Source organism: Euleptes europaea, chromosome 18, assembly GCF_029931775.1.
Source record: "Euleptes europaea isolate rEulEur1 chromosome 18, rEulEur1.hap1, whole genome shotgun sequence".
Classification (NCBI taxonomy): Eukaryota; Metazoa; Chordata; class Lepidosauria; order Squamata; family Sphaerodactylidae; genus Euleptes; species Euleptes europaea.
The window spans coordinates 19,241,480-19,256,065 of NC_079329.1; the positions used below are offsets into that span (position 1 = coordinate 19,241,480).

At 40.4% G+C, this 14,586-nt stretch overlaps 2 protein-coding genes across 2 annotated transcripts; both read right to left on the bottom strand.

Annotated features, from left to right (window-relative positions):
• Nucleotides 1-3,318: 3,318 nt before the first annotated feature.
• LOC130490743 (olfactory receptor 6B1-like) lies at nucleotides 3,319-4,272 on the bottom strand. The gene has a single exon (XM_056864549.1). It carries the CDS (start codon nucleotides 4,213-4,215, stop codon nucleotides 3,319-3,321), a length of 897 nt encoding a protein of 298 aa, XP_056720527.1. The 5' UTR covers nucleotides 4,216-4,272.
• An 8,583-nt stretch (nucleotides 4,273-12,855) lies between these two features.
• LOC130490744 (olfactory receptor 6B1-like) lies at nucleotides 12,856-13,824 on the bottom strand. Its single transcript, XM_056864550.1, has one exon. It carries the CDS (start codon nucleotides 13,753-13,755, stop codon nucleotides 12,856-12,858), a length of 900 nt encoding a protein of 299 aa, XP_056720528.1. The 5' UTR covers nucleotides 13,756-13,824.
• Nucleotides 13,825-14,586: the final 762 nt, after the last annotated feature.

Here is a 14,586-nt window from a genome sequence, read left to right on the forward strand (position 1 = left end):
ATTTACCTATAATAAGAATAAAGAGAGATGGTAAGGTTACAATGGATAAATGTAAAATTGTAGAAACTTTTGTGGACTATTACTCAAATTTATATAGACAAGGAGAGGTTTCAGAAAAAGAAATAGAGACATATTTGAACCAATTAGAATGGACAGGAATATCACAAGAACATAAAGAATTATTGGACGCTAATATAACCTTGGAGGAATTAAAAGCAGTAATAGGTAAAAGTAAGTTGAATAAAGCACCAGGAGCAGATGGTTTTACAACATTTTATTATAAAGTTTTTATGGAACAAATCTCTCCACATCTTTTAAAAGTGATGAATAACTGTTTGCAGAATGGATCTATTCCAAATACCTGGAAACATGCAAATATAGTGTTAATTCCTAAACCAAACACAGACTTATTAGATGTTAAAAATTATAGACCAATCTCATTATTGAATAATGATTATAATTTTTTTGTAGCGATTCTGGCAAATAGATTGAAAAAAATACTGAGTCAGATTATTCATAAGGATCAAGCAGGCTTCCTTCCCGGAAGGCTGATCAGCCAAAATGTTAGAGTAGTAATAGATCTTTTAGAATGTGCGGAATTTAGCACTATACCTTTAGCAATGATATTTTTGGACGCAGAAAAAGCATTTGATAATGTAAATTGGAAGTTTATGAAAAAAGTATTAGAATATATGGATTTTGGAAAGAAATTCCAACTAGCTATTGAAAAGATCTATACTTACCAATCTGCTAGATTGTTGATAAATGGGAATATAACATCACAATTTGAAATACAAAAGGGCACCAGACAAGGTTGCCCTTTATCACCATTATTGTTTATAATAACGTTAGAAGTTTTATTGAAAAAGATTAGAAATAATGTAAATATTATAGGTTATAAGGTTGGGAGAAATCACTTTAAGCTTAAAGCATATGCAGATGATTTAGTTTGTTTTTTAACTAACCCTATTAGTCAGATTGCAGAATGGAAAAAAACGGTGGAGGTTTATGGAAAACTTGCAGGATTTAAAATTAATAAAAACAAAACAAAAATAATGGTTAAAAATATGACACTCTTGCAGCAACAAGAATTATCAAAAAATACTGGTTTTACTATAGAACAAAAAATAAAGTATTTGCGTATTTGGTTAGCTTCAAATAATTTTAATTTATTCAAAAATAATTATATAAAAACATGGCATCAAATTAATACAGACTTGAAAAACTGGCAAAGAATACCTTTATCACTATGGGGTAGAATTTCAGCTGTTAAAATGATGGTTTTACCCAAAATGCTTTTTTTATTTCAAAATTTACCAATAATTAAGGGGGTTAAAATATTTAAGGTATGGAAAAAAGATATTTTAAACTTCTTGTGGAACAAAGGAAAACATAGAATAGCTTACAAAAATTTGATTCAACTAAGAGATATAGGTGGATTAGGCTTACCAGATTTAAAAACGTATTATGAAGCAGCATGCTTTGTATGGTTGAAATCTTGGATAATGTTAGAGGATACTGAATTATTAGAATTGGAAGGTTATAATTTACGTTTTGGATGGCATGCTTATTTATGGTATGAGAAAGAAAAAGTAAATAGAGATTTTAATATTCATTTTGTTAGAGCTGGTTTGTTTAAAGTGTGGAAAAAGTATAGAAAGATATTAGAAAATAAAACTCCTGGATGGCTCAATCCAGTGGAAGCTTTTATGAGAAGAGGAACTCAGCTGAATTTAGAAATGGTTATGGAATGGTCTCTCCAAGGCAGTAAGAGAGATATCATCCTTGGAATTTTTCAATAGACACTATAACGATATTATATTCATCACAGTTTTCAATGGAGTTGCAGGCATTTTATTAGGTTGTGGGTGAACTGGGATTTTATTGCTACCTGAGTGGGTATTTCTGTGTGTTAAAGGTAAAGGTAAAGGCCCCCTGTGCAAGCACTGGGTCATTCCTGACCCATGGGGTGATGACAGATCCCGAAGTTTACAAGGCAGACTTTGTTTATGGGATGGTTTGCCAGTGCCTTCCACAAGCTGGGTACTCATTTGACTGACCTCGGAAAGATGGAAGGCTGAGTCAACCTTGAGCCGACTACCTGAAACCGACTTCTGTTGGGATCAAACTCAGGTTGTGGGCAGAGCTTGGACTGCAGTACTGCAGCTTACCACTCTGCGCCAAGGGGCTCCTATGTGTTTGTTAAGTGCCATCAAGTCGCTTCTGACTCATGGAGACCCTATATGTTTTTAATAATCTATTGTAAGCTACATTGGGTCATGGGGAAAGGTGAAGAATGCTTTCATACATACATGAAATAAACTCTAGTATTTAAGGGGAAAAAACTTTTAGCTCCATTCATCAAGGAACATCTTTGCTACTGTAATCTTTGGCACGGATGTTGTCAGCAGCTGGAGGTCTACAAATTTGCAACACCTGCATAGGACTGAAATGAAGAATGAAATCAGAAAATTCCTGTTAACAATGCATGTTTTCCTACCCAACCACCACATGCACAACTAAAATAATGGTTAAAAAAAACATAGAGAGTTCAGAGATCCAGCGTGGTGTAGTGAGTAAGATCGGTGGACTCTAATCTGGAGAACTGGGCTTGATTCCCCACTCTTCCACATGAGTGGCAGACTCTAAGCTGGTGAACCGGGTTGGTTTCCCCACTTCTACACATGAAGCCAGCTGGGTGATCCTGGGCTAGTCACAGTTCTCTTTGAGCTCTCTCATCCTTACTTACCTCACAAAGTGTCTGTTGTGGAGAGAGGAAGGGAAGGTAATTGTAAGACGGTATGATTATCCTTAAAAGGTATGGAAAATTGGCATATAAAAACCAACTCTTCTTCACTACTCTAAAGACAAGTTCTTAAATGTCTGTGGTATTATGCCATGCATCAGTTTATCAATAGATTTCCTAAGGGCCTCTTTCACCTCTCTGTTCCTCAGACTGTATATGAGGGGATTGACCAAGGGTGTTAGAATGGTGTAAAAAAACAGAGCCAGCATGGTATAGTGGTTAAGAGTGGCGGACTTTAATCTGGTGAACCGGGTTGGTTTCCTCACTCCTACACATGAAGCCAGCTGGGTGACCTTGGGATAGAAACAGTTCTCTTCGAGATCTCTCAGCCCCACCTACCTTACAAGGTGTCTGTTACGGTGAGAGAAAGGGAAGGAGATTGTAAGCCAGTTTCATTCTCCTTAAAAGGTAGAGAAAATCGGCATATAAAAACCAACTCTTTTTTTCTGGTCTCCTTAAAAGGTAGAGAAAATCAGCATATAAAAACCAACTCTTCTTCTTCTTCTTGTCCACTACTCTAAAGAAAAGGCCTTGAATTCCTGTGGTCTTATGCCATGCATCAGTTTACCAATAGATTTCCTAAGGGCCTCTTTCACCTCTCTGTTCCTCAGACTGTATATGAGGGGATTGACTAAGGGTGTTAGAATGGTGTAAAAAACAGAAAACACTTTGTTGAGCTTCCTTGTATTTTCAGTATTTGGGAGCACATAGACAGTGAATAAAGTCCCATAATAGATTGTAACTACAAGAAGGTGAGATGAGCATGTGGAGAAGGCCTTTTTTCTGCCAGTGGCTGATGGGATCCTCAGAATGGCAATGATGATGAATGTGTATGATGTTAGCGTAAATAAAAATGGAGGCAGGGTGAAGATGGCTGAGAATATGCATCCCATCAGTTCAAATCTTTGTGCTTCACCACAGGAGATTCTTGCTACAGGGGCAAGGTCGCAAAAGAAATGGTCAATTTCATTTGGGCCGCAGAATGTCAACTTTGTCATCAGATACATCATTACAGACATGGCCAGAAATCCATTAATCCATGACCCAGATGCCATGTACAGGCAGGCCTTCATATTCATCAGTGTTGCATAATGTAATGGTTTGCATATCGCTGTGTACCTGTCATAAGACATCATGGCAAGGAGGCCACATTCTGTGACTACCAGAGCAGCGAAGAAATAGAATTGGGCAATGCAGCCCGGAATGGAAATGGCTTTCTCTCCAGTGAGGCTGACAAGAACTTTGGGCAAGATGGTCGACGTGTAGAAAGTCTCCAAGCAGGACAGATTCCCAAGGAAAAAATACATGGGAGTGTGAAGGCTGTGGTTTAACAGAACTAGTGCAATGATGAGAATGTTCCCAACCATGGTCAAGATATAAATCACTAGAAACAGCAGAAAGAGGACCATGTCCAGATGCTGGAGATCACCGAATCCTAGAAGAATTAATTCTGTAATGATGGTTTGATTATCCCTGACTCCAATAGCCATCTTTATTTTGTTTCTAGAGAAAAGAAATATAAAAGATTTCAGTGAATTTTTGACCAACAGTAACCTCTACATAAAGCATGGGTGTTAATTATATACAACAGTAACACTGCTAATGTTGGTGGATACTTTCTCTTGGCCTGTCATTAGATGGATGCTTTAGGAGACAGCAAGCTGCCATGACACTACTGTCTGCTTCAGAAAGCCAGGATCTTTACATCTGTAGGACTGTGTTTATTTCTGAAAAATAACTTTTCCAATTTTTTTAGCCACTCAACTAGGGTTCTGCAAAAAAACAAAAACAAAAAAACTGGTAAACTTCAGCTTTGGATTCATTGGGACTGATTTTTTCTGTAAACCCGAAATAAGCTGAATACCCATACCGGTAAATTTCAGTGTTCAGTTTATTACTAGGTTTACCGAAAAATTCAGTCCCATTATAGTCTATGGGGATTTTTTACAAAGCTCCTGAGGGGGAATCTTTGGAGGTAGAGCTCCCAAATTTGTAGCATGGCTGCAAGGGACTCTCCTTGGATGAACTTTGGTGAACTTTGAGTCAGGGGGTCCAATTTTATGGGCCTGTAAAGGGGTTGCCCCCATCCTCCAGGCATTTGCAAGCCAAGCTGTCCATTGGTTTTTAGAATCAGAAGTTCAGCATTGCCGAGGACTGGTGGAAATAGCTGATTGACAGGCTGGTGCTTAAAAGTCTGGGGGCTTTGTTCGTATCTGGAGCATATAGCATGATGTCCGTGAAAATTAGTTTCCAAACTGAGGGAAAAGACTTAAATGCAAGAAAAATAAGGCACAGAAAACAACAAATGGCATCCTATGAATAGTTCTTTGTTGTGGTAATCAAAGATCTGGTTTCAAGAGATGGTAACAGTATGGGGAAATGAAGCTTCTACTTGGGGTGACCTTCAGTTTCAGAGCAGGTTTTCGGGGGGAGGGGGATATCAGAGCCAGCTGAAGTCTCAGCCATGGGAGCTGTCTAAAGGAGATTGCTCATCTACGCAGGTGAGAGAGTCTCCTTTGGAAACCTGGTGGTCAGCAGTGGTTGAAACCCGTTCTTGTTAGTTTAAGGGTATATTCCTCCAGATGTGACTTGGTCTTTTAAAAAACCGTTATGCTTGATCCAGATCAACCCACTGAAAGGCTGGTCAGAACAAGTTGGCTCCAATTACATGACCCTGTTCTCAAAAGGGCCTCAACTAGGGGGCCCTAACAAAACCAGTAAAAAAAAAAAAAAGGAAGAAAGTACAGAGCCATACGTTTGAGCAAAGGCGGCTAGATGAACAACAACAACAACAAAAAGCAAAATAATTATTTGATTTTGGGGGGGTTATTGCCTGTTTGGCTTTGGAGAGACCCCCAGGTTTTGGTGTTTGGTAAACATGAAGACTGCAAATTACCTAAATGGCTAATTTTAGGTTTATTTTCAGTTCGGGTTTATCAATATGCACAATCCTACGCTCAACCAAAGGTGATCCATATCCTACCCCCTTTCTATAAGTTTGAACCCAGAATATCCCTTTGAATAGATCTGAACCCAAAATATCCATAAAGGTGAAGGTAGTCCCCTGTGCAAGCACCAGGCCATTGCTGACCCGAGGGGTGACATCACATCATGACATTTACTAGGCAAAAATTGTTTGTTTGTAAAGGCCTTCCCCAGTCAGCTACACTTTACCCCCAGCAAGCTGGGTACTCATTTTACGAACTTCGGAAGGATGGCAGGCTGAGTCAACTTTGAGTCAGCTACCTGAAACCGACTTTTGTCGAGATCAAACTCAGGACGCCAGCAGAGCTTTGACTACAGTACTGCAGCTTACCACTCTGCGCCATGGGGCTCCTTAGCCACTCAACTACTTGACCTCAATTGGTGTTATAGAAAGTGTTGGGGTGGGTGGGAAATGTATTTTTTTAAATCAGTAAAGGACATTTTTACCCTCCTATTTTATTACGCTGCAGTTCTCCCTAATTCATTAAATGGAAAGAATTTGCTGATATTAATCAAAAGTAGCATTTCATTTGGCTAAGAAACGTTGCTTACCTGTGGAATGTTTTAGGGATATCTCATTCTGTTGAGTGTCAGTTGTAAAGTGAGAACTCTGGTTACTCTTGTGCACTTCTGTCTTTTCTGCTTCTGATCTTTTTGCTTAACTGTAATGCAAGTATGGTGCTCCTTCTGCCTTTGCTGCAGGGGCAGCTGTTGTTCATTTCCTTTATGGGTGCCAATAAAGATGTGTTTATATTCCCCTTTGTTTTTGTGGAGGCATCTGAGATAACATCTCCAAGGAAGTTGATTGTGTTTTTGTGCATCATTAAAATGAGGATTCAACCCTCAAGGTCATATTCTAATGGGAGTCATTCTAATGGGAACCAATTCATAATGTTTATGTTGAGGTTCTTGGTGGAAAGTGCTATTAAAATAACAGGTGACTTATGGCACAGCCAAGTTATGACATATCCATAGGGTTTTTAAGGCAACAGAGGAACAGTGGTGGTTTACTGGTGGCTGCTTCTGTGTAGCAGTACTGGGCTTCCTTGGTGGTCTCCCATCCAAGAACTAAGAAGGACTAACTCTGTTTAGGAAGCCAGATCTCATGAGGTAGAGTTAGCCTGGGCCATCCAAGTCAAGAAGTTTAGGTTCCTATAGTATTAATTACCTCCCTTTTCCAGAAGTAAAGGTTGTTTTTCGCAAGCGAACTGATCTCTATTGGCTGGAGATCAGTTGTAATCCCAAAAGATCTCTAGACACCAATGTGATGTAGTGATTAAGAGCAGCGGTTTGGAGTGGTGGACTCTGATCTGGAAAACCGGGTTTGATTCCCCACTCCTCCACATGAGCTAATCTGGTGAACTGGGTTGGTTTCCCCGCTCCTACACATGAAGCCAGCTGGGTGACCTTGGGCTAGTCACAGCTCTCTTCCAGCTCTCTCAGCCCCACCTACCTCACAGGGTTTCTGTTGTGGGGAAGGGAAGGTGATTGTAAGCCAGCTTGATTCTACCTTAAATAGTAGCAGTAATAGCTGTTGTTATGGTTTTCTTTTTATCTATTGTGGCTGTTGTTGTTTGCTTGTTTGTTTTTGCTGGTCAATGACCATATTGATAAATTATTATTATTATATATATGAACTAAATAAAATCAGATCCTGCCTTAAGTGGTAGAGAAAGTCGGCATATAAAAACCAATTTCTTCTTCTTCTACCACCTGGAGGTTGGCCTCCCTAGTTTTATTCCATTTTGGCATACTTTTGGCTTAGCTAAAGCTAACTTAAGTCAACTGTTAGAGAGACCCATAGATACTATTGATTTGAAATCTGTGATGCTGCTACTTAGTCCTCTAGGAATGAAGAGGTTTTTACTCTCTTTTTATTCTACAGAAAGATCTGGTGACATTTGGGCCAAGAAAAATAGAGGGTTTTTTGATCATGGGGTGTACTTGATTCATCTTTTTAAGCAGGGAGGGATTTCTCCCCTGTTAACACTTTGTAAACCCCCCTTGCATTGTTGAACTGCTTTACTCACTAGCTTGAGGATGCTACTAGCTTAGGGCTGTCAACCTCCAGGTAATAGCTGGAGATCTCCTGCTATTGCCAATGATCTCCAGCTGATAGAGATCAGTTCACCTGGAGAAAATGGCTGCTTTGGCAATTGGCCTCTATAGGAATTACGTCCCTCCCCAAACCCCACCCTCCTCAGGCTCCACCTCAAAAATCTCCAGGTATTTCCCAACCCAGAGCTGGGAACCCTACACTAGCTTCAGGATGATTGTGGTGAGCTGCAGTGATCTGGGTGAACTTGGGCCAGTCACACCTTCTCATCACTACCTACCACATTGGGAGGTTGTTGGGAGGAGGCAATGGAGGACAGGTGAACAATTTAAGCCACTTTGACTTGCCACTGTGGGAGGTAATGTATGTTTTTTAAAATTTACACACACACACACACACACACATCTAATTTTGCCTACAGCATACCAAAAAAAGAGCTCACTCTTGCTGCTGCATCCTCAGGTATTGCTGCAAATCTTTTAGTGGGAGGCAGGATTGGCCTTTCAATATACAAACTACAATCTGTTCATTCAGTATGGAAATATCATGAGACCAGTGAGCCATGGAGTTGGCGAGCATAGCAAAAAGAGGTGGAGCCTCCAATTTAAAATTTGGGGGCTTGCTTGGCTATCTGAAATACTGGAATTTATTTCTGGAAGAGGCCATTCAACCAAAATAATAAAAAAAAATATTGATCAAAGTGAATGGGAAAGCTGGTAGGATCCAAACCTATACTGTCACAATTTTTTTTTAAAAAAAGAAACACCTCTATATATTGTATGAATGGTTTTATTGGCATTTAGCCATAGGCCATTACAAACATATCAAGGATACCACAAACACATAATAAAATATTAGATTAATGACATACTAGATTAATAATAAATATACATAATAAAACTTTGCTAAAATGATGCATACAAAACAACAAAATAATAGCCAAAAATTGTGGTGGTGTCCCAATCGGCCAATGGGACGTAGTGACCATTAAAATAAACTTGAAGGATCTATTCTCTTAGCAGCCATATTGGCCCTTCTTTTCTTTGCTGCCAGAGCATACAGGGCAGTCCTATAAGAGATAAACCCATTTGTATCTTTTAACAAAAATACTAGTTTCTCGGCTCTAGGACAGGTGTTTAGGCTAGAAACCAACCCGACAAGAAATTTAGCCCTGGGTTCCACATATAGAGGGCATTCAAATAAGTAGTGGTATAAATCCTCTAGAGCAGTAGTGGTATAAATCCTCTATATATTCCTAGGATATTCTCATTGTCCATCAGGTATTGGAATAATTTTCACAGCACTATATCTAGGGTTGTGAGGTCCAGGTTGGGAAATACCTGGAGATTTTGGGGGTGGATTGTGAGGACAGAGGGGTTGAGGGAGGGGAGGGACTTCAATGGGGTATAATGCCATAGAGCCCACCTTCCAAAGCAGCCATTTTCTCCAGGGTAATTGTCCTCTGTCACCTGAAAATCAGTGATAATAGCGGGAGATTTCCAGCCACCACCTGGAGGTTGACAGAAAAAAGGCACTAATAGCATGTGACATAAAGATATAAGGCAATAACCAATATAACACTTGCTAAATTGTTTATAAGAACAATGCAAAAAGTGCAAGGCAATATAAAACAAGCAATGCAAAACAAATCCTGGTAGGAATCAATAACAAAGATGAAACAAATCACAACTTCAATACTATAATGTTACAATACTTCTTGTGTCCAAAAGAATAAAGACATTGTAAATAAAGAAAGTCTTTTCATAATTGTAGAAAAGCCAAGAAGATATTCATGAATCCAAAGGCCAGGAAAAATGGGATTCCGGTATTAGTCCCCATTTTGCATCATGCTTCTTCAATTTCTGGCCAATTTCAGCAGCTTTTTAGTAATACAATTTCTGGCCAGTTTCTAGCAGCCTTTTAGTAGTGAGATTCACAATCATAAGAACATATGTTCTGTAATATACATGAAAAATAACCATAATACATAAGAATATAAAACATAATAAAGAAAAAATTACAACAATTTCATTATGTACACTTACCCAGGAATCAGGTGTGTACCCTATATAACGAAATGTAGCTAGTGGATGGTGATGTGCTTCATCTACAGGAAAAAACTTACATCTCGTATAAGAAGCCTAAAGTGGGCTTTAATTGGTAACAGCTGAAACAGCTGTAACAACTATCCTAAATTGGAAAGGTAGTGACAATGCTAACTATTAAGAAGACGTCCATTTTGTTAGTGGGAAATTTATTAAGTGAAGAATAGGGCTGTTGATTCGGTTCGGCCTGAACTGAAAATCAGCCGAATTTCCCCTGATTCGGTGGTTTTTAGTTCGGGAGGAACTGAACTCAAAACTGGCGGGCAACCGGGGGGGCCGAATTCAGCGAGTTCGGGAGTTCGCGAATAAATCCGGCAAATTCGGGGCCGTCAGTAAGCAGCATAACCGTCAGTAAGCAGCATTCTCCTCCCCCGGCCAATCGGTGGCCAAGCTGGGTCTTCTTCTGGTCAATCAGTCAGGATTGAGTACTGGAGGAATCAGCTGATGTGCGGCCCGGCCAGGGAGAGAGAGAGAGCGAGCGAAATCCTCGTGTGTGTGTGGGGGGGGTGCTTGTGCACATTTGCTCCTTTCTGGGGCTGCAGGGGGCGTATTTTTTGGGGTACAGACACAAAACTTTCAGTGGAGCTTCAGATGAAGCTTCTTAAGATACCCCCCAAGTTTTGTGAACATTGGGTCAGGGGGTCCCAAGATATGGGCTTTCCCCTTTCCCCTTTCCCTTATTGGGATGAATGGATCAGACGATCCTGTGTGCATCTTCTCCAGAGCAAAACGTCCCGTGCCTAATTGGAATCATCTTGGATTACAAGTCCTCCCCTCCTGATGGAACAGAAGACAGCCACAGTAAGACCCCTTTGGGGTCTTTAATCTATAATTTTTCTCCTGTGTATGTGTGTGTGTGTGTGGGGGGAAAGCAGAGTCTGTGTGTGTATGGGGAGGGAGCAGTTTCTGTGGGTGGGGGGGAAGCCAAAGGGGGCTTTCGTCGGTTCTGCCTGGGGTGTGTGTTCCCCCTCGAGTCTCTCGCTCCCTGGTTTGAGGGGGGAGGTTTCAGTTGTGTGTCTTCTGGTTTTCCCTGTTGCAAAGGTGTTGTTTTACAAGGTGTGTTGCTTTGCAAACTGTTGTCGGGGCTGGGAGCTTTGTGCGTGGGCGGCAAGCTCTGCTGAGAGATGCACATTAAGGGTGGGGGGACCCCTTTCAGGGCCCATATCTCAGCCCCCCCTGACCCAATCTTTACAAAACTTGGGGAGTCTTTCAATAAACGTCCTTTGAAGCTCTGCTGAAAGTTTGGGACCTCTAACCCCAAAAATGCCCCCCCAGAGCCGCGGAAAGGCGCGATTGTGTTTTTAATGGCTTTATTCGGCCGAATTTTTTTCCGAACTTTGAATTCCCGCCGAATTGAACAGCTCCAAAGTGGGGGAGTTCGGACTTCGGCATATCCCGAATCTAAACGGGCCGAATTCGGCCGAATCCGAACTATTTCGCATTTTTTTAAATTCAACAGCCCTAGTGAAGAATATATCCAAAAAAATTCATTCTGAACAACCCTAACTACACCAGATCATTAGGCAAACACCTCTGTACCAATTAAGTTACTAAAGTAACCCAAGCGACAATGAGGGAATCTTATGGGAATTCTCAGAGATCTAGTAAGCTAGCATGGCTTGGTACAGAATACTGAGAGAAGAATGGATGAAGAAGCATGTAGGAGAGCCAAGTAAACTCTTCTTCTTATGCCATTTCCAGTGGCTGGTTGAGTTGCTTGATGGGAGAAACTGACCTATGTTTGATTTGGACTAGTCATTTGCCATGTCTTTTTCAAATGTGGTTGCTTTACCCAAACATTACAGTGGTTCTTTGATGATTGGTTTCTATGACCCATTGCTCAAAAATCACCCCAAACACACACAAAAAATACCTCCAATTAAAAAATCGTATTTTTAAAATTCATAAAACAGAGGCACTTAAATCCTTTTGCAAGCCCTAAGATATGTTTTTATTTATGTGTTTGTTGAACTCTTTTACCCAACTCTCTATCCTGGCCAAGTCTGGGCTCAGAGTGGCTTTATTTGATTATTTCCCCAAATACACCAATTATGGTGGCTTTGTGTCACAATGCATTTATTTTAGCATCAGGAGAGTCATCCTGCGTAAGAAAAGAACATGCTACATAACAGTTTCCCATACTCTGGGACTATTTTTTGTTTGTTTTTACATTAAAAATGCTCTTAAATTTAGGGTTGCCAGCTCCTCGTTGTGAAATATCTGGAGATGTTTGGGGTGGAGCCTGAGGAGGGAGTGGTTTGGGGAGGGAAGGGACTTCAATGGGGAATAATGCCATACTGTAAACCTTCCAAAGTGGCCATTTTCTCCAGGTGAACTGATCTCTATCGGCTGGAGATCAGTTGTAATCCCGGGAGATCTCCAGCTACTACTTGGAAGTTAGCAACCCTATTTCTTTACCAGATTCTTTACCAGAGCCTTGTAAGAATTGTATCATATACACTTTGAGACTTCTGGGAAAAGGTGGGATTTGAACTGATATAATAAATAAATGAAATATTGGTGGGAATGAGGGTGGGCTATAAATGCATGACATAAATAAATAAAGTGATTAAAAACAGAGATTTCAGAGAGCCAGCATGGTGCAGTGGTTAAGAGTGGCGGACTCTAATCTGGTGAACCAGGTGGGTTTCCTCACTCCTACACATGAAGCCAGCTGGGTGACCTAGGGATAGCAACAGTTCTCTTCAAGATCTTTCAGCCCCACCTACCTTACAAGGTGTCTGTTATGGTGAGGAAAAGGGAAGGAGATTGTAAACTGGTTTCATTCTCCTTAAAAGGTAGAGAAAATCGGCATATAAAAACCAACTCTTCTTCTTCTGGTCTCCTTAAAAGGTAGAGAAAATCAGCATATAAAAACCAACTCTTCTTCTTCTTCTTGTCCACTACTCTAAAGAAAAGGCCTTGAATTCCTGTGGTCTTATGCCATGCATCAGTTTACCAATAGATTTCCTAAGGGCCTCTTTCACCTCTCTGTTCCTCAGACTGTATATGAGGGGATTGACCAAGGGTGTTAGAATGGTGTAAAAAACAGAAAACACTTTGTTGAGCTTCCTTGTATTTTCAGTATTTGGGAGCACATAGACAGTGAATAAAGTCCCATAATAGATTGTAACTACAAGAAGGTGAGAAGAACATGTGGAGAAGGCCTTTTTCCTGCCAGTGGCCGATGGGATCTTCAGAATGGCAATGATGATGAATGTGTATGATGTTAGCGTCAATAAAAAGGGAGGCAGGGTGAAGATGGTTGAGAATATGCACCCCATCAGTTCAAATCTTTGTGTTTCACTGCAGGAGATTCTTGCTACAGGGGTAAGGTCGCAAAAGAAATGGTCAATTTCATTTGGGCCGCAGAATGTCAACCTTGTCATCAGATACATCATTACAGACATGGCCAGAAATCCATTAATCCATGACCCAGATGCCATGTACAGGCAGGCCTTCATATTCATCAGTGTCGCATAATGTAATGGTTTGCATATTGCTGTGTACCTGTCATAAGACATCACGGCTAGGAGGCCACATTCTGTACCTACCAGTGCAGCAAAGAAATAGAATTGGGCAATGCAGCCCGGAATGGAAATGGCTTTCTCTCCAGTCAGTAAGCTGACGAGAACTTTGGGCAAGATGGTCGACGTGTAGAAAGTCTCCAAGCAGGACAGATTCCCAAGGAAAAAATACATGGGGGTGTGAAGGTTATGGTTTAACACAACAAGAGCTATGATGAGAATGTTCCCAACCATGCTAAAGATATAAATCACTAGAAACAGCAGAAAGAGGACCATGTCCAGATGCTGGAAATCACCAAATCCTAGAAGAATTAATTCTGTAACGATGGTTTGATTATCCCTGACTCCAATAGCCATCTTTATTTTTTTTCTAGAGAAAAGAAATATAAAATAATTCAGTGCATTTTTGAACAACTGTAAGCGTGGTTGTTAATTTCATACAACGGTAACACTGCTAATGTTAATCTATGTTCTTTCTTTTGGCCTGTCTTTAGATGTATGGTTTAGGAGACAGTAAATGTCATTCCACTGCTGTCTGCTTCACAAGGCCGAGATCATTACATCTACAGGACTATGTTTGTCTCTGGAAAACACCTTTGCCAAATTTTTAGCCACTCAACTAAAGATAAAGGTCATCCAAATCCTACTCTCTTTGTATAGATTTGAACCCAGAAAATCCCTTTTAATAGATCTGAACCCAGAAGATCCCTAAAAATAACAATAAAGGAAGTCCCTTGAAGAAGCACCAGGTTATTACTGACCCATGGGGTGACATCACGTCACGACTTTTACTAGGCAAAATTTGTTTATGGGGTGGCTTGCTATTGCCTTCTCCAGTCATCTACACTTCATCCCCATCAAGCTGGGTACTCATTTTACGAATCTCAGAAAGGATGGAAGTCCGAGTCAATCTTAAGCTGACTACCTGAAACTGACTTCTGTCACAATCAAACCCAGATCGTGAGCAATACTGCAGCTTACCACTCTGCACCATGGGGCTCCTTAGCCACTCAAATACTTGACTTCAATTGGTGGTATAAAAAGTGATGGGGGTGGGAAATATATTTTTGAATCAGTAAAGGACATTTTTTTTTACTCTCCTGTTTT